The 20,516-nt window shown below is 47.3% G+C and overlaps 1 protein-coding gene across 6 annotated transcripts in view; it reads left to right on the forward strand.

Annotated features, from left to right (window-relative positions):
* SLC8A3 (solute carrier family 8 member A3) overlaps window positions 1-20,516 on the forward strand; it is a 112,082-nt gene that overhangs the window by 79,147 nt on the left and 12,419 nt on the right. For 4 of the 6 annotated variants that reach the window (XM_028100765.1, XM_028100788.1, XM_028100790.1 and 1 more), the window contains exon 2: window positions 18,530-18,633. In XM_028100765.1, the coding sequence (XP_027956566.1) occupies window positions 18,530-18,633 (104 nt within the window). Of the gene's footprint in view, window positions 1-15,922; window positions 16,030-18,529; window positions 18,634-20,516 lie in introns of all 6 variants that reach the window. The other 2 variants (XM_028100750.1, XM_028100779.1) reach the window with 1 other exon arrangement.

The following is a 20,516-nucleotide window of genomic DNA, read 5'->3' on the forward strand; positions in this document are numbered from 1 at the left end:
CATCATCATGAGAACTAGTTGGACTTCATACACTTACTTTATGGGTTCGTTTTGGGTAAGAATATTCACAGGCCTTGGCATCAGACCACTGGGATCAAATCCTGGTTCTGTCACTTACTAGCTGAGTAACCTTGGGCAAAATTACCTAACTTCTAATAGTCTTAGTTTCCTTACCTGCAAACTAGAAATTCTAATAGTACCTGGGATCCTGGGATGGATTAAATGAGTTATTTGTGTAAAGCAGTGTCTGGCCCAGAGGAAGCTATAACTTATAGAGAAGGCGGGATGGGGGGCATCATTAGGTCTTCAGCACACAGGGGAGCTAAAAACCTTAGTTTAATCTTGACTGCCCCCTTCAACCCATCATCAGGACTTCCTTCCTTTGTCGTATAGTTCTCCCAACCCTTCAATGATGGGAAATCAATGAGTGGGCTTTCATGCCCCTGTATATTTTTCCAGACTTTGTGCTTGGCCAGTAAGTCTATTTTCAGTCCAACTCTCACATGCTCCTTTGGGACTTTTCACCTGATAAACATTCCTCCTGTGCTCTTGAGTATGGTATCCACTCTCTCAACCCCTACCCAGAGCTTCCTTGCATGTATATCTGCTCTGTTAGGCATGATGATGACCTCACCAAGGTCAGACAATGGCTGTGATTTCATCTGGACCCTGATGACCATTTGTAGGCTAGAGCCCAGGGCTTAGCAACTGGCTGAGGCCCAGAGGGCAGTTGAAAAGCAAAAAACAGTCCAGCCTGATTGCTTTGAGATGCCTGACCTTAGGCTGCTCTAAATGAGCTTGAGGAATCAAATAGGAAAAGAGAAAGATATCATACTGTTATGTCCTTTCTCCCAATTTTTTGACTCGAGAGTTTGCTAGTTTACCTCCAGTTAAATTAGTGTTTATCAGAATCTCCTGGGATCTACTGAATCAGAATCTGGGATTGGGACCTGGGAAGCAGCACTTTTACAGCTACCCCAGATGTTTGTAATATGGGTACTTTGACGACTACACTTTGAGAAGGGTTGCTTGCTTAAAACTTTCTCTCCCTGCGTGTGAGGCTGGAAGGAGAGGTTGTCCTCCACTTCAACTACAGCACCTCTGCTTTTGCCTGCTGTGCTTGGTTATACTTCACCGTAGGCTTCCTTCTTCACACAAGTTTTCTTCAGCTTTAAAAAATTGTTTTTGAAAGCCATTGGTATGGAGAGAAGATTGGATTTGGAGTGCAGGTGGCCTGGGTTCAAATCCCTGCTCTGCCATTTACCAGCTGTGCGACTTGGGCAAGTTGCCAACCTCTCTGTGTCATCTCCTCATGTAAAGATAATCCTACTTCACCAGGCCATTTGTAGGATCCAGTGAAATGATGTGTGAGTAGTAGCTTTAGGAAAACTGGTTTATTCTACAGTGCAAGTATTTATCATCAGCTTGGAGCCTGCCATGTTCACATTCAAATCCAGTGAGTACATGGAGTTTTGCTTATGGATAGAGGAGCCTTCTTTTCCTTTCTGCCCTTGCGTGACTTTGGTTCCCCCTACGGACTGAATCCATGACAATCCTGGGCTGTAATGTGGTTCCACTGAATTCTGTTGTTTCTTCCTCCAAGTCCTCAGACTGAGTGGGACAAGAGTTTCCCCCACATTCAGCAGCAAGAAAGGGGACTTTCTTCTTGGGAAGGAGTCTGGTCTGAGCATCCTCCAAACTCCAACATTATGATGCCGAGCCCCATTTTCTGTCTCTGGACTTAATTAATAAAGAAACCATTCGAGGAAGGCTCCAGGAGCTAAGGCTGTGCCTGGGCAGCAGAATGAACAATTTTCAACGGTCATTCTTCTTTATCTCCCCTTTTCTTAAGAACCTTTACTGGGCATTGCCTCCTCCTATCTCCTTGGGGCACCTCCTGATGATGGAATGCACAGGTAAGGGTTCTTAGAGAGCCAGCTCGCTGGGAGCAGTCCCCAGCCAGATCCAGCCATCTTCATGGCTGAGCTCCATCTTTCCTTTCAGGCTGTCCTCCCCCTTCCCTCTCTGCCATCACCATAGCAACACAGTGGTGTAAAAGATAAAAGAGCTAAGGCATCTAAATATAGTCTGAGTCTCAACACTTCCAGCATGGAGCCTAAAACCTAGGGGGTGACAGCTAGAAGCATCCAAAGGATGAGTGGCAGCCAGGAGGGAGGATGAGTCAAAGGAGGGGTCGAGGATAGAAGAGAAAGGCAGGGAACAGTGATTTACTGAGCCCGCTGCCTGTGTCTTCTCATTTAGGCTGCACACTACCTGATGTGGATGCTATCATCTCTGTGTTGCTGCTGAAGACACAGACGCTCAAAGAGCTTAGGAAGTTGGCCAAGGTCACACAGCTGTAAGCATTAGAGCTAAGAATTTAACTCAAGTGTCTGGGACCCCAGAGTTTATGTGTTTTTCCCGCCATATCACAAATACAGATGTAGGTGAGAGAGCTTGCTGGGGATACTGGACTTTTGGGGAAGGTCATATAACCAAGATGAGGGCAGAGCTCCACTAAATTATTGGATGAGATTACACTTAGTGTGATGGAAACCGGGAGGAGAGGGAAGATATATGACTTCTACCCAAGCAGCCCCTAGGTGTTCCTTGAGGGCCGAGGGGAACCAGAGGGAGTGCTGGTGAGACAGCTTTTTCCAGGTGCATGATGACACGGAGTGGGAGTGGAGGCCTTTATCATGCCCTAAAATGGAACTTAAACCGGTAAAACAAAGGGCATGATTAGAAGCTGTAAACCACAGAATGCTTACTGTGACTCACACCATCACTCATTCCCTCATTCAGTCATTCCACAAATATTTTTATTATGCACCGGACATACGGACACAAGTAAAACGAGTACAGCCTTAGCCCTCCTGGAGCTCAGGACAGTGGGGAAGACAAATAAGGAAATAATTACACACTCGATTGATTTTCTTTACAACTGCGACGTGGACAATGAGTATATAACAGAAGAACATCACCTCCACTGATGGTATCAGTGGAAGGGAAATACAGAAGCTCTTACAAGTGAAGAAAACCCACTTGCTCAGTTTTAAAGGTGATGTGCATTTTCAGGGTGAACAGGGAGGCTGTCCTGGTAGCTTAGCCTTGACCACGGGCCTATGTGGTCAGCGTACCCTGTAGACCCCATTCCCTGCCTTGTACCTTCATTATAATCATGAAGTCCATACAAACAAGGTTTTAAAAACTCAACGAACTAGACCCAGATGAAGTCTGACGGCAAGGAAGTGTATTGTGTCTTCTTCCTACAGCTCTTAGTATCACAGGAGTGAAATCGAGTGTGTGGTGTGTAGACAAGATGAGTCAAGCTATGGTATTGGCTCCTGAGGGTTCATGGGAGCTGCACTGGGAAGTGCCTGTGAATTAAGCAGGGGCAGGAGGGGAGGCAGAAGGCATCAAAGTGAATTTCTATGGATCCAAAGCGTTTCCAAACTCCCTGCAAGGCAGCCAATCTGGGGGCTGCTGTATGAATGAGTTAGAATTAGATAATACAGTGTGTGGGGAGCCCTTTAGCTCTTCAGAGAAATGCTGTCTAAATACATAGGGTTCGCATCACAGATAATGATACAGTACTCTATTTATGGCGCTCTGCTCCCTACCTGTCTGCTCTTGCCCAGGGATGTGGTACAGATGAATGGGCAAGGTCTGGAGAATGTGCTTCAAAATCCTTGATTAAAGGCCCTCCAGGCAGATGTAGTTTTAAATGTATTACATTACTGTCACTGTCGGTGTGTTTTCTTTTATCACCCCGGAGTGTCGCGGCCTTCTGTTCCAGGTGAACAACTCTGCCTGAATGTGGCATGCCCTGAATGGCATTGGGAAGGCAGCAACCCACGGATGGGCAGTATACACAAACAGGTTTTTAACTGAGGGTTCCAGAAGTGCTCTGGGCTGGCGCCTGTCAGCTGGCCCGAGCCTCTCAGTGAACCCAGGTTTTCCACCGCGAGGGCAGAAGTGTGGGCATGTCGCACTCAAAATGAGTATTGACTACAAACCTTCTGGCCCCGGACGGGGTTGAGAGGTGGCAGCTGGAGGAAGAGCAGGTATGTAATGGAAGGGAAACAGACTCTCTTCCACCGCCAAGCCCGGTTAGGCCACCCAGCCAGGCCCACAGAGGGAGGGAGCGGGGTTGGGAGAAGTCACTGAAGTGGGGGCAGGGTGGAAAAGGAACTTGAGAAATGGGCACTGATTGGGACTACAAAGTCAGATTCTTGCATCTCTGGTAAAAGGAAAGGGTGGGGATGGGGGCGTTGTCCGTCAAGAAGAACAGCCAGGACCAGGCTCGGTGGAAGTGAATACGAATGCCGCCTCCACTTACTTGACCTCTCGTGGAGAACTTCTCCAAGGTTGAGGAGTCTTCAGTACGCAAACTGGTACCATTGCTTCCTCCACACAAACCTCCATGGTGATCAAACAGGACCCTGGAGGGTGTCTTTTCATGAAAGATGGGATGGGATGAAAATAGGCAAATGAGCAGCCTCATCAGCCCCCCTTCTGCACTCCTACCCCAGGGGAGAACAAAGAGCAGTGTTGGATAGTGGGCAGGGTGACCCTCTGAAAGTCATGCGCTAACACTGGGGCAGCAGGGGCCACGGAAGGATGATCTCCATTGGCGAACGGACTTCCTAAGACAGGCTAAGGTCACTATGCGGTGCTGTGAAATGAGGAGCGGTGTCGAGGAGATGCAACACCTCTCCAGGCATACCCTTGTCTGTAATTGTTCCTTAGGCCAACCATGGAGCTCAGAAAATGCCCTGCCTGGTCCCACACCAGCCCTTGCCAAACTCCCAACCAGCCATCTCGCCCTCTTCTGACCTGATGCTGGAGACTAGGGAAGGAGGAATCCTTCTACTGGCGGCTCTGGCTATTACTTAAACAAGTAGACCATCACCGAATTACGTCACATTGTGGACTGCTTATTTCATGACAGTTCCCATGCTCCAAGTTTTACTTCATTGTCTCAATCCTCTCAAAAACCTTATGAGGCAGGTTTTATTATTACATCCATTCCAGACAAGGAAACTGAGACTCGTAGAGATGAAGTAATTTGCTGCAAGTCCTAAAACTCTTACACCCAGAGTTCAGATATCTCTGACCATAGGGCCCATGCTCTGAACCACTAATGACAGAATGAATAATGATGTTCATGGCACCAGTCGCCAGAAGCAACCGTGGAGAATACACTTCAATGAAGCCATGAGTGAAGTATTGAAGTGACAGCAGAGCCAAGTTCTAGCCAAGGTGACTCCTTTCGGGCATGTGTTGAAGGCTGGGAAGGAAGTTTGGAATTGTTTGGGAAGGGAAAGGAAAGGGATTAAAGTGACCTTTTCATAAAAGTAGCCCAGGGGCGCCTGGGTGGCTCAGTCCGTTAAGCATTTGACTCTTGATTTGGATCAGGTCATGATCTCAGGGTCATGAGATGAACCCCGTGTCAGCTGTGCGCTGGGCGTGCAGCCTGCTTGAGAGTCTCTTTCCCTCTCCCTCAGCCCCTCCCTCCCTTAAAAAAAAAAAAAAAAAAGAGTAGCCCAGTAACTGGGCTCTAAAGGGAGTTGGGTTTTATGGGCAAGAATGGAGTCAGGGAGACCAGCCACAGCTCTGCCCCAGCACTCAGACCAGTATAAGGCTCTGCAGTCAGTCCCTGGTTAGAATCCTGGCTCCCCCACTTAGACTACTGTTCATTCAGTCCCTGAACAAACATAGTGGGTACCATCTCTGTGCCAGAGATAGTTCAGGTGCTGGTAAATGAGATAGTCACGGTTTCTGCCCTCATGGAGCTTGTATTAGGTTGGGGGAAACAGACAATGCACAGATAAACAAGTAAACAAGTTAAAACAAACCAGGGAGATTTGATGGACAATAGCTGGAGTCCAATCACATTGAGTGGACAAGGAAGTTAACAGGTAAGCTGAGACATTTTTAAAGGGCCTGGTCTTAAGAATATCTAGAGTAGGAAAGCTCCAGACAGAGGAAAGAGCTATTAGAAAGGACCCAAGACAGGAATGAGGTTGATGGATTTGAGAAAACAGAAGGCAGATACAGCTAGGACAGAGTATCCACTGCCTTCCTCCATCTGGAGGAAGCGTGGTAGAAGGTAAGGGGTGGGGAAGCCAAGCTGAGTTTTTGTAGGCAGGGTCAGGTTCTCAGTGTGGTTTTGGAGCCCGAAGCCCAGCAGTTAGTGGCCTGGGAACCTATTTTTAAATGCAAATTCCTGGGCCCCACCCAGACCTCCCGAATCAGAAACTCTGGGGATAGAGCCCTCCGGACGATTTTGAGTGAGCTAATGTTTCAGAACTCCTGGGCTAGATTATGCAATTTTAATTTTACTCTTAAGTACAAGGGGAACTTACTCAGTGGCATGTTATGATTTTCTTTAAAAATTTTTTAAAAGTTTGTTTTGGCTGTAGAGAGGAAAATGGCCTGCAAGAGGCACGGAAGCAGGGAAAGATGGGTTGGGTGGCTATTGTAAGGGTCCCAGCCACATGTGACAATGGTCTGAGTAGGGCGGTATGGCAGAAAGGAGAGGTGGACCGGAACTGACAAGGTCAGGGAGGCAGAAACGAGGGCCACAGAGAGCTGGCCGCCTCTGTCCAGAGCACAGTTCAAAGGCAATGTTCTCGGGGAAGACATTCCCCACCCTCCCCCAGTCCCTCCCTATTGTCTAAAAATAAGGAGCATTGCGGAGATCCGGACTGTCCCACAGGGCAGGTGCTTCCTCCGCTGCAGAAGGACAGGTGAGGGAGAGCCGTGAGGAAGGGATGGACTCTGTGAGGCTGAGGAAGTTGGCTGGCTTCCTGGAAGGCTAAAGTTGTTAGCTCTGGAGAGTGAAGTAGGAGCCCTACTGACAGCTCGCTCGATCTCTCTCTCTCAAACACACACACACACACTTACTGAATTGAATGAGACCTGCAGTGTCCAAAAGCGAGGTTGTGTTTTTCTGCTCATATCATTACCCACAAAAATCCCAAGAGAGAGATAAGGCCTCTTGCCCTCCTTATATAAGCTCAAGAGAGAGTGGATGGCCAAGAGGAAGGCAGTAAGTTAAGCCACAGAGCTCAGACTCCAGTCTTTTGCTTCCTGACATTCTCTCTGTCACACGGGAAGGCACCAGATGACCACCAGAGTGGATTAGGGTTAGGGAGAGGTGAGTCAAGGTTGGGCCCTGTCTTTATTTAAAATTGTGATATTTTGTTCATTCATCCTAGATTATTGTATTAATTCTGACTTTTAAAAATATTGCATTAAAATATTGCTTATCTGAATTACTGAGTTGTTTGGTGTACCCTTAAATTTTGCACCCGTGCATCACTTGCCCTGGTCCTGGCCCTGGATCCATTACTCTCTATTCTATATCAGCTTCTTCCATTGACCATCAACAGCTTTAAACACAAAGCAAATAGGATTTTTATTCCCCTCACCCTTGTGAAAACCTCAGCTTCTACCTCTAGACTCTATTCTCCAAGAAGTTTGCTTACTATGTTCCTGACAAGGTCACCAGGTCCTGTGAAACGAGCAGTAGGCTAGGTTGTCCCATTAGAAGGGACAGGGTGCTCAGCACTCCTGCAGCTGAGATGGGGCTAGGACTCAGGTGCTCTGCTCCAACCCCTGACAGCCTGGGCCCTGTTTTATCTCTTAGGTGGTACAAAACAAGAATTTGCCATTTGGCTGGTAGAAGAAGGCAAGAACTGGAAAACAGTCCATTCAGAAGTCTTACAGGTAGAAATTGTTGACAACTCCTTTGGGACCCACAACACAATACGCTGAAATGGTGACAATGGCTGACGGTGACCCACATGCTGTTTTCGCATCCAGAGCCGCGGTCCATCACCCAATGCCGGGGGGGCGGCATGCCTGTTGACTTGTGTGTGAACAGAACCCACGGCAGTTGTGCCAGGCTGCAGCTCTGCCGTGGTTTAGTCCCTGATTGATTCAGTCAAGAAAACGTCTGTAGAATAAACTAATCTTAGTCTCTAATTGAAGGATTTTCTCCATGCAGCCCAGGGACAGGAATCTTCCTTGAACTTGCTATTCACTGGGATCTCTAGAAATTATCTGCAAGCGGTATGGGCTTTATAAGTGTTCTCGTGGACAGGAAATTAAGGTGGAAGTACGGAGCTTTGACAATGTTTGACACGGGTCCCTAGGAGCCAGTCCCTCTCTCTTCCTAATTATTAGAAGGTTTTCCTTGTACCTGAAGTTTCATGTCCATACAATATAGTTTTTTCTTCTTTCTGCTTAGATCACATTTTTTTAAAAAAATGAGATACCCAGGGGCACCTGGGTGGCTCAGTCGGTTGAGCGTCCGACTCTTGACTTGGCTTAGGTCATGGTCTCAGGATCGTGGGATCGAGCCCCGTGTCAGGCTCTGTGCTCAGCGCAGAGTCGGCTTGAGACTCTCTCCTTCTCCCTCTGCTCCTCCCCCCAACTTGGGGGGGGGGGAGGAGCAGACGCGTGCTCTCTCTATAGTAAATAAATAAAATCTAAAGAGAAAAAAAAAATGAGATGCCCACCAGAGAGGGAAAACAAGACAGAGAGACCCAACATGTCCAAAGCCGTGAATCAGATAACCAGCCACTTGGTCTCTTCAGTGCTGGGAGCACACTGTTAAATAAAGTGATTTTATAGATTATTCTCATTGCTTTTCCAGGAAGGGGATTTATCAACTCCAGGGTACAGCAGCCATAGGTCCCCAGACCATTGGTAGGTTGGTTGGTTGGTTTGTTTTACTTCCCCTCTTGGCTTAGAAACAAGTGGGAGAGAATTGGAGCTGTGAATCACCCTCCCTTTCCCAGACCCCACTCAGTTACAGAGAGGCAGGGCAAACGTGAGGCCCATATAGGGCTAGAAATAACTGAGTCACATGTAGAGCCTAAACCTGCCCAGCTCCACTGCTCTAGGGACTGGAAACTGAATTGCCCTTTGAGAATAACTGGGCAAGGCCCTTAAGGAGATGACTTTCACGGCCAGATTCTCCTGCTAACCTAGAGTGAAGCTTCCCAACCCTCACTCCGCCCCATCATACCCCCACTCACACCCATACACATGATCAGGAGTATGAAGCCCTCCCCACCGTAGGGCAGCAAAGAGGGAGAGGGATCTGTATCACAGCTTAAAGAGATGAGAGCACTCTTGTCCTGGCAGAGAAGTTGTAATTAGACGATGCGTGAGCACATTAATTTTCCATGTGTGTGAGCACGCACGTACAAACACATACCGCTATCTTGGCATGGTGGCTGAGAGAAATAGTCAAGCTTGGGAGCCTCCTTGAGGTTGGTGGTATGTTCAAACCAAGACTGATTTGAGCTGCCTGAGGCATATATGTTGATTCTTTGTATCGAGATAATAAATTTCCTAGAGCTTACTGTTACTACTGTATGGAAATTCCACACAAGCAGAGGGAACCAGCAAAAGGGAGGTTTTTCTGTACATGCTCACATCACAAAACTATAAGCTTCCTGAGCAGCAGGAACAAACTTCTGATAGAGAACGAGTGGGTGGGCTACCGGGGTGGTGAGTTGCGGAATTTCTTGGTCCTTGTCTTCTCCAAGGAAAGAATTTAGTCGAGAGACTCGATAGAGTTAAAGTAGGAAAGGTTTTTTATTTAGCAAAAGGGGACGGTACAGTACAGAGAGGAGAGGAGTGGGTGACAGAGGATGGAGGGAGGGAGGCAGCGTGCTGAGCTTCTCATTGTTATTTTCTGGGGGTTTGGTTTTGTCTCCTCCCTGCCATCCTGTTATCATCCCTCTGCCCAGGAATGCCCCTCGGTTTCTTCCCCTCTAACCTTTTGTGCAAGTTTATGTAAGTCATCTGCCCATGAGCTGCCTAAGCACAACCCATAGGGTTGGTGGGGGGGGGGGGCAAACCACAATGCAAACGGTATTATAATGATATTATAAGAGCCTCAGGGTTACTAGCAGATAAGGTGCGCATGCTCCAAAGCTGGGGTAGTCTCTGTAGCCCCTATCTGCTGCTTCTCAGGAGGTGCTAAACTGCAAAAAGGGCTGGTCTAAAGGAGCTGGGGCAGTCTCTGGGCGGAGACGGGGCAGTGGCGGGGGTGGGGGTCCCCCTTCGTTACCCTCCTTTCTCCCCTCCTGCTCCTGTCTATGTAAGTGCCTACTCTAACAGGTGAAGGATGGGTGGATGGATGAATCAGGGGCCATGTATCCAGTAAGCACTGAAGAGGAACCAAAGAAGGAGATGTAGGCAAGACATATTCTGAGCCCTTGAAATATAGCCTAGTTCAGGAGGCAAGATAATGATGTATGAAGGCAGTATGTACTGCATCCGGCAGTACCTGATTAGCTTAGTGCAGCAGTCAGAAGGTCAGGAACCCAGCATGGGCTGGATATGCAGGAACATCCTCCAGACCTAGGTGGTACCTAGGTTCTATTTGAATGGAGTAAGGGGGAGCTGGACAGGTAGAGAGGGCAGACTATCCCAAACCCCTTAGCATGGCTTATAGGGCCCTTTATGTCCTTGACCCTGCCTTCTCTCCAGACTCATCTATTTCCCCTTCCCCCTCTCTTGGTGCTCTAGCCAAACTGAACTCATTTCATCACCTTGAAGCCACCATGTATTTTTTTTCATCACCAAGCCTTTGCACAGGGCATCCCCTCTCTCTGGAAGACTCTTTCTCCTCCTTGTGGCCAAACCAACTTGACTCATCATTCATGCCTCTGCTGAAATATCCCTTCCTCTGGTGAGGCTTCCCTGATCTTATTCTAGACCGTGTGCCTCCTCAGCTCCGTTCTCCCCCTATCATCACACTTCCCACACTTTACTGTAATTACCTGATGAATTATCTGCCTCCCCACTACAGAGAAGACTCTTTGAAGTCAGAAATTCTTGCTTGAGAATCATGTCTGCCATGCATTAAGTGCTTAATAAATCCTTGCTGAATGAAGTATTTTATTATGCAGTTTAATGCAGTTTCATTATGCAGTATTATCACTATGAAGGAATGGATGGATGGATGAATGGATGGGTTGATGGAGTGATGGATGCGGAGAGGAAGGGAGAGAGAGGGAAGAAGGAAGGTCTCCAGGGTGAGCAGAAGTATGGCATGTTTTGAGCATAATGAGGAGAATTGAAGTGTAGAGTTTGTGTGGGCAAGTGTGAAAAGATAAAGTTGAAGAGATGGATGGATGGGTGGATGGATGGATGGATGGATGGATGGACATTACAAAGAGCTTCCAATTCCTGGGATGAAGGGTTCAGTCTTTATCCTAGGAAAGAATGGAGAGAATAAAAATTTGTAATTTAAAATATTTTCTACTTTGTAGAGCTGCCCTGCAAATCATGACAGCCTTCAAAAAGAAAGGTGCCTATTTTAGAAGACTGCTTTTCTAAGAAATAAAAATCCCCTCACTTTGTCCTGACCTTTGGGAAACAGAGTGAGTGGCCCTTTTGGGGTTTTTGGTACCACTTTGCCTCTGACCCTATCCTGAAGCCTAGATCTGTAATCATACAGTCATGTGAGCTGCACTTTTCCCTTCAGCCACAGGTAAGAAGCTCTTCAGGTATTGGGAAAGTGGATATTTGGGAGAGCAAATGAGTCAGTCATGAGCTACAGTGCCCAGTTATGAGCCAGACACTCCAGAGTGGACAGAATGACCACCAAGTCCTCAAACATGTGTGGGTTTGTGCCCGTGGACAGACCCCGCAGTCAGGTCTTAACTGACAGTGGAGACAAAATGTTCCTACATTTTGCTTAGGGGAAGCCATATCTTTGTGGGTGCAGCTATTCATAACTGAAGAAGCTGCAAACAGCAGAGAACTTATCAGAAGGGTCCAGAATAGATGCCAAAGCAGCAAAGATCACGTGCATGCTCCTTCAAGCACACCCAAACACCCCTCCCTCCCAATTTGTGCCTCCCTGCCTGTTCATCCTCCTACCCACCTGACCACTCACCCCACCCAAGTTGTAGAGAGTTCTTCAGTGAAATCCATCTCTCTGCCTCAGCCTGTCCCATATTCCTGTTGGTTCTGGTATGTGTGTGGAATAGTGAGTAAATCACACAGGAGTCTCCCAAGCAGGGCTGCTGTTTACAGTTGGGCATGTTGTGCACTGCATAAAGACCCTTGAGTGGAAAGCTAAAAGTCCAGCCAGTTCTCTCCACGCCAAGCCCAGCATCCTGATGCATTGCTGTGCAAACTGGAGAAAGGCACCCTGTCCTTGCCAAGCTGTGCATCTCCAGGGCTGTATCTTTTCTCAACTTTGCACAAAGGTGCTATGTAGCCTAGCGGTGGCCCTGCCATCAGGACAAAGTATTCTGATTACAAAATAGATATGGCAAGACAGTTTCAAAAGATCAGTTGGCTCAGTTCCTAAATTTGTAAAATAAACAAGCCTCGCATATTAGTTGTCTATTGCTGTGTAACAAGTTGTCATAAACTTAGAGGCTTAACACAATATCCATTTACTATCTCACAGTTCTGTAGCTCCGAAGTTCAGGTCTGGTGTGGCTAAGTTCTCTGTGCAGGGTCTTACCAGGCTGAAATCAAGGCTGGATCAGGCTCCTATCTGGAAGCTGTGAGGAAATGTCAGCTTTCAAGGTCATTCAGGTGTTTGGCAGAATCCAATTTCTTGTGGCTTAAAACCTGAAGGTCCCATTCCTTGCTGTCTGTCATTCAGGGACCCCTCTGCTGCTAGAGACTGCCCGCATTCCTGCTCACATGACACCTTCCATCTTTAAGTCAGAAACAGTGTGTTGAGTCCTTCTCAGGGTTCGAATCTCCAGCTTCCCCTTCTTCTTGGGCCCGAGGAAGCTGTCTGCTTTTAAGGGTCCAAGTCCTCTCTCACCCACCCACATTCCTTTTAAAAGCCAATCTTTGAGTCTTTTTCCCAAAGGCTTGTTTGGAGAAACACATTCATACCTTACTTTATCAGATAGTTACCCATTTTGAGGAAACACTAGCATGGGTAAAATCATTTGTAAATCAGTCAGAACCACCTTTTGTCATTCTAACCTCTCTTAAACATTTTGGTAAATCTCCTGCTGTCAGTGGTGTGCGGGAACTGGCTCTTACTAGTTCGTGAGAGCAGATTGTTAAACGTTTAGGAATTTTACAAGTTGCTCATTAAAACTTAGTAGCTTGAAATTGACTACAGTGGGAGTATTTACACTACGAAAGGCGTAGACCCCAAATCAGAGTTCCTTTTTTTTCCCCCGGAGAGCTGGTTTACCAGTATACCACTGGGTGTAGACCTTTACAGTCATCTACTTGACTTTATGCAGCATGCAGGAACCCTTTCCATGGCCGTTTTCATGCATGCTCAGCAGCCTACTTTTTAATACCACCAGGAACTGGGCAGCCACTCCCTTGTAAGCCAGTTCCTCTTACTGTTGTCATGGTTTGTGGTCGAGTAGAAGTCTGCCTCCCTCCCAAAGGCCTCAGTGCTTTGGAAGCAGCATTTGTGACGGCGCCTGGACCATGGAGTGGTGTCATCTTCTGCAAATGACAACTGTCCTGTGGATCCACATATCAGATCTCACTTAGAAGCACAGTCTTTGGAGCTACACTGAGTTCACCTCCCAACTCTGCCACTTATTTAGCTATGACCTTGGCCAAGTCTCTTAACTTTTCTGGGCTTCCAGTTCTTCATCTACAAATTGGGACAAAACTAGTATCTACCTCACTGGTTATGGTGACCATTCAGGGAGATAATACACGCAGAGAGAACAGCACCTTGCCTCACCTGTTCCCAACTCACTGGTTTGTTGGAAGGATGAAATTACTTAATATACCTAAAGTGCCTGAATAGCACAGAGCCTGGTACAAGGTAAGCACTATATAAATATTAGCAAATTAATTTGAGACATGGTTTGTAGACCCTTCACCATACCAGTCACCCTACTCTGGGTGCACTCCAATGTCCCCCTCAAAATGCAGGGTCAGAGTGGACCTACTAACTCCAGCCTTTGGCTGAAATGCTAGCCTTTGATTCCAGGCTCCTTCTCCCTTACTTGAACTGGCATTCAAACAGCTGTCTGATTTTCCCTAAGTCATTTTTTTAAAAAATTTTTATTTATTTATTTGACAGAGAGAGACAGTGAGAGAGGGAACACAAGCAGGGGGAGGGGCAGAGGGAGAAGCAGGCTTCCCACTGAGCAGGGAGCCTGATGCGGGGCTCGATCCCAGGACCCTGGGATCATGACCTGAGCCGAAGGCAGGCGCTTAACGACTGAGCCACCCAGGCGCCCCTGATTTTCCCTAAGTTTTTAATAGAATCAGAGAGACTTGTCCAAGGAGTCTTGAGCGCTAGACCAACAGCATGGGTACATCCTGGCTGCTTGTTAGAAATGCAGGATCTCAGGCACACCCCAGACCCACTGAATCAGAATCTGCATTTTAGCAAGACCCCAGGGAGAGACATATGCACATCAAAGTTTGAGGAGCAGTGTTTGGGGACCCTATGGAGACCTATTTTCAAGAGGAAACCATTTAGGGCATCCTAAACCTTTTCATGAGACAAGGAACCTCTCCCCTAGACCTTGGCAAGGGCGCCGGGAGTGTCAGTGTCGGGCTGTCAGGGTGTGGTTGGGGGGGGAGGGGCTTTGTGCCTTGAATTGGGCCAGAAACCTGCCAGGGGAAGAGATGGGGGTCTGCTGGTGCCTAATAAAGAATACTACAAGAACCCAACACAGAGATGTGAGGCTTCGGAAAGCTCCCACAGAAAGGCTAACGGCTCCACTGCGGGCTCTGTCCTGCAGGCCCGGGTCAAGGGAGCTTTGTGAGCATTAGCTGGCCTGGAGCAGCTGGGATAAATTTAGAAACGATGACAAAGAACCCTTCTTGATATGGTGAAGAGTCATTTAGTAGAAATCCAAAGGGAAGAAGTCACCAAGTTAGAGATTATTTAGAGATTACTTCTAGCAAGGGAGGTGCAAAAGGTTAAGAAGCCACCTACTCACAACACAGTGCAGAGGCAGATCCACTTATTACCTTAATTTCTTACCTGCTGCCTGCAATTTCTTGAAAAGAAAAAGAAGAAGAAGAAGAAAGAAAAGGAAGGACTGAAGGAAGGAAGGAAAGAAAAATGGAAATCAGTACTACTAAAATTGGTTTATATTTTTCATTGTTTAACAAAGCACCTTTTCACATAAAAATAGTATAATTGCGCTAGTCCCAAGGTCATTGTAGGATATGTAAGGTAACTGGGACTCAGAGTGCCCTAGAATTCACGTGATCCCCTCCGTGCACCCCTGTGGCTGCAGGGCTTATTTGGAGGTAGCTTGTAGCTTCTGAAGCCCTTCGCGAGTTACCGGAATGTGTGACTTGAGCCGCGTGGCCCTCCTGGCTTCCCCGTGGTAGTCGCTGCCACAGAGAAAGGGAAAAGTCCTTCTATGTCCAGGCAAGATTCCCACAGGCCAACAGGCCCCTCCATCCATGTCCTTTGTATAACATAAGCCTTTCAGACCAACACCCGCTGATTTCGAAAGTCAAAAAAATTAAAAAAAAATTTTTCCCTGTCCCCAAAGCAAGAAGGATAAGGAAGCAAACATCACAGAGGACCTAAATGACTGAGCCATCATATGTATATTATTTCATTGCTCTCACAACCGCCCTGGGATGGTGTAAGCATTATTTAACCTGTCTGTGTATCAGTTACATTATTTGTCTGAGGGCACATGGCATACCCAAGATTAGAACCCAGAACCATTGACTTTCCAGCTTTCAAGTCTGACCATGCCACGAAGCCACATGAAGCCTAAGAGGAGACCAGGAAGACTGGATGGGGGCCTGGGGCAGCCCCTCCCCTTGGTGCCCCCCGTGGGGGCACACTTTGACCTTTCTGGATCTTTTCACTGTTTCCTTCTCTTCCTGTTCCTTCTCCTGGCTGGCTTGCCCCCCACCCCAATCTGCTCCTTGCTTATGATACTTATTTTTCCATCCACAGCAAAGCAATTCACATCAAGGTAATTGATGATGAGGCGTATGAGAAAAACAAGAATTACTTCATTGAGATGGTGGGCCCCCGCACGGTGGATATGAGTTTTCAGAAAGGTGTAGTGCCCTGTCCTACCCGCTAACGTTAACATTCTTCTCTCCTCTCTTCTTCTGGTTCTGTTTGTCTTCTCTTCCCCATTCTTCTGCCGCTCTAGTCCACGTCCCCTTGTTTTCTTTCTTGTTCTCTCGTTTCCTTTCTTTCCACCTCTCCCTCTCCTCTCTCTGATCCCAGCTCTGCCCTAACACCTGCCAGCCTGTCACATGGTACCCGTAAGAGGGATGTTCAAGAGTCAATGCTAATTTCTGTGGGATGGAGAAATGGATATGGGAAAAACACAGGGTAGGGGAGAGAGAGAGAGAGAGAGAGAGAGAGTCAGCCAGAGCGCAGAGTATCGTATATGGGTTCTCTGCTTCTCCTGGATGGCTTCATACACAGGAAAGAAAAAGATCACACAGCACAGTGCCAGGTAGGAGGCAGCCCTGGGAAACTGGCCTGTGCTCCGCATAGACTCCCATGGGGCAGGTATTCTCAGGGCTAAGCTTAGAGTCCCCAGACATTGGCAATCAATGTATTTGGATTTGGGTTCTATTTATGGTTCATCCCATTCCCCAGAGCAGGCCTTAGGAGCCCTCTTTTCTGCCATATTCCTGTTATCAAGGTGTGTTTCTCTTCTGACTTTGATTGAGCTGAAAATACAGGTTTGAGTTTGAGGTCTAGGTCACAGACCTACCTGCTGGACTCTGGTTTCCCTGCAAAGAACATCTAGGTGTGGTGGCAGAGGATTAGAATGGCGGGAGAAGGGCTTCTGAGTTGAGTGGAGGCTTTCCCACGAGATCACAGGATTTCTCAGAGCAGACGGAGCCTTTGCCTTCAACTTAAATGACCCACACACCCCAGACTTCCGATAGGCAAGTCAGAACATTCTCTTCTGGACAGACCACTGTGTCGAGGGGAGCCGCCAGTATTCGGGGGCAATGTTCCTTCCCTGGCAGGGCCATCAATCGGGTCCCTCCAGCCAGGCCCTTGGTCACAGGGCACCCATTCCTAACCCACAGCAGAGTCCCTGCAAGAGAAAGACTACCAGGCTCACAGCTCCTGGGTAGCCCCAGGTTTCCATATCTAGGACCTAGAGAGAAGTTCCTAGAAAATTCTTCTTGACAGTCATTTAGCCTTGTCTTTTTTCTCCTGAGCAAAGTATGTAAAGGTGTCCAAAAATGGTGCCAAGAAAGGGTAACCAAAAGTGTACTTGTGAAACACACACAAAACACAAATGCACAGCAAATCTTGTGTCCACCAAACCACCTCAGGTCAGTCTGCCACTTTGCAGATAGCAAAGCTGAGCGTGTCTTCAGAATAGAAGAGGAACATCAGAGGCTCTGATTAGACACTTTAGGTTATTGTTTGTTAGCACCGCTTTGCCCTTTAGAGAGCATTTAGGTCCCAGGCCAAAGACAAAGCTAGCAGAAAACAAAAATCATGGCTCACTACCGGGACCTGCCAACCCCACCATGGTTCCATGAAGGACTAAGAGGGGGATGATCCAGGCCCCCACAGCAACTTCTCCAGTGACAATTGGCCTGAGCCAGCCTCAGATGCCAGTCTCTGGAGGGGAGTGATTTTCAAGGAAACTTTGCTTCCCTGGATGATTTGTTTTTAAAACACTGTGCTTTGTTGAGATGCCCAGAAATGAACAAAGACCTCCTTCACCATTTCCCCCAGTCCCCAGATAATCAGCATTTAAGGAAGCCAGCTTTGGGACATATCAGTCCTATATGATAGAAGTACAGAGGTGATTTAGAATTTGATGACATATAATTTTCTTTACATATTCCTAGGCGTACATCCGCTGTAAACATTAAAGGAGTCCTGTGTCATACTGTGGTTAATACATACTTATTTTAGTTTCCAACGCCAAAGCCCTGAGATCAAGAATGACAAAGATATTAGAATTCTGCCTTCCTTTCTCTCTCTCTCTCGTTTCCCTTCCTGATAAATACTTTACTTTTAAAGTTTTCTTTATGAGGCTCACATAAGAAGTGAGTGTAGACACAGGAAGGGAAATGAGCCCCTAGCTAGGTACTATTGGCATATTTCCTGTTGGAGAAGGGCCCTGGATCATTCCTAATGGGCCGGTAGTTTACCTGCTTCCCGAAGAAATGCCAGTTACCATGTGACACCCAGTGGAATGTGCTGCCCAACTCACTTCCTACTAACCATCAGCAGGATCTAAACTGACTGCTCCCCACCAGCCCCCCCCTTGTCCTTCCCCCTTCCCTCCTGTCCTCCTGGAACCCTTCCTTTGCCCACTTCTCCTGGCCTCCTGGCTCCCTTTCCTTCACACCCATAAGGAAACTACGACCAAGGAGACAGGAAAAGCTGAGACCGTTTTTTTATATGAGAAAAATACAATCCACCATAGTCCTGTCAAATGCCACCATGGCGGGACCGGGCTGCATGCGCCAGGAGTGATGGGGAATGATTTTAAAGGCTGTGCTCCAAGTGACCAACCAATCTACCGACCCAGTCGACACACTCTCTCTCTTGTTGTCCCTACAGGAAAACCATAAGGGTTAAAATAGTAGATGAGGAGGAATACGAAAGGCAAGAGAATTTCTTCATTGTCCTTGGTGAACCGAAATGGATGGAACGTGGAATATCAGGTGTGAGATTCTTTAAAAAACAAAACAAAATAAAACAACAACAAAAAGAAAGAGAAAAATTTAAACTGAAAAGCAACGGCAACAAAAAGCAACTCTGTTTTTTCTCCCCCCATTTTCTTCCCTTTTCCTTTTTCCTCTTTTTGACCAATGGACTTTTTTATTCTTTTCCCTCCTGTATTCTCGCTCTCACCCTGTTTCGGTGTCATCTCTGCCTTCTTAGCCTAAGCTGATTCCCCAATCCTCCTTTCTCACCTTCTGGACAGCGCTGCAGCCTCAACTTCTCATTACCCTACTGAATTACTTCCTTCCACCTTGTGCTCCAGTGATCCGATCACCACTGTCCCTTGCACTCTCCCCCACAGCCCCCACACATACATGGACCCTGTAAATGTGGAAACTCCTTGGTGGGTGGGGAGGAGAAGAAAAAGAAAGGAATGTGATGCCATGCATGTCTGTACCCCTTCCCTGCCTTCTTGCTCTCCCACCCCTCACCCTCGAGCCTGGATTGAATGGGGGAAGGGTCTGGGGTGGGGGCCGGGGCCCATGTTGCAATGACGCTTTGACAATTTTCTGCTGCATTCCCCAACCATCCTTGAGTGCTTGGCAGGTTATTCACTTGCAGAGTGGTTCATAGGTCCCTCTGCCCTTCATGGAGGTAAGTGTTTTATCTGACTATTTCACAGCTGGGGAGACCATAGTATGAAAAGGTATACCAAATGTCAGAGGCCACAGCTTCTGAGACCTCTCTGAGACAGAGCTGGAGTCTGAGGTAGTCATATGATCTGGAGTCCTGAACTATTCTTCCTCCCCTTGACATCCAGCCCATCTCATTCTACCTTTATTCCAAGCCCAAAGGAGGGAACTTTATTCAGGTTGCTTTAGGACCATGCAATCCCTAAAGCGGAAAATTGGGAGTCTGCAAAAGGAAGGAAATAATTCCAGATATGGGAATCTCCCCAGCCAGAGGGCCCTGGAAAAGGACTGACATTGGGCGGGCCCAGAGTATTGACTTACGGCTTACGGGTTTTCTGATAGGAGAAGGGCCTCTAAATGGTGTAGTTGGTGTTGATCCCTGAGAAACAACACAGTTCACAGAAGCCTGCCTTTGCTTGGCATCTGCAAGTAGACATATCACCCAGATCCCAAGATAACCCTCATCCCACACCACAGGAGTGGCCTCATCTCCTCCCTTCCTCAAGACATGCATCTTGGGATACCTGCTAGGGTTCCATTCCTAAGGGACTGATTATGTGGCGACCAAGGAAGATGTAAGGAAAGATTTCTTCCCTTGAAGAAAAATGAGTGGAAACCACTACTTCGAAAGTGTTGGAGGAATATATGCGGGAATGGAAAAGGTGCTCTTGGGAAATATCAAGAGAAGGACATTCACACTCCCCTTCAGGAGAGATATGCTTCTGGGAGCCTCATGGAGAATGGAACAGTGAGACCCATTTGTTTGTCAAAAAAGGGTGATTATTCTGCAACTACTTCACATTCACATGAAAAAGAGCAGCATAAAGTCTTTCATTCAAGGACAGATCTAAGAGATTCAGCAACTATCCTAAAGTCTTATCGACAGGTATGACTGATCAGTTCTCACTGTCTTCTGGGGACTCTCTCTGCAGATCTGACCAGTTCTGTGTCCACCCAGGTCTGGACATGCCTAGTGTTCCAGAAGCAAAAGCCCTCTCCATCTTCCATTACTCATCCTCTCCTTGCCACCTGATAGGATGTCGCCACGAGCCTGACCGCCAGAGTGTGGGGGAAAAAGTCTCTAGTTCTATTGTTTAGATTGTGTTTCTGCCAAACCACCGAGAATATTCTCAGAAGTTGTCTCAACACCTGCCCTACCTCATTCCCACCTCCTTTGTGCATTTACTCTT

The sequence above is a fragment of the Eumetopias jubatus genome, unplaced genomic scaffold, assembly GCF_037043125.1.
Source record: "Eumetopias jubatus isolate StellerSeaLion01/CBP00866 unplaced genomic scaffold, mEumJub1_p1.0 scaffold_7, whole genome shotgun sequence".
NCBI lineage: Eukaryota > Metazoa > Chordata > Mammalia > Carnivora > Otariidae > Eumetopias > Eumetopias jubatus.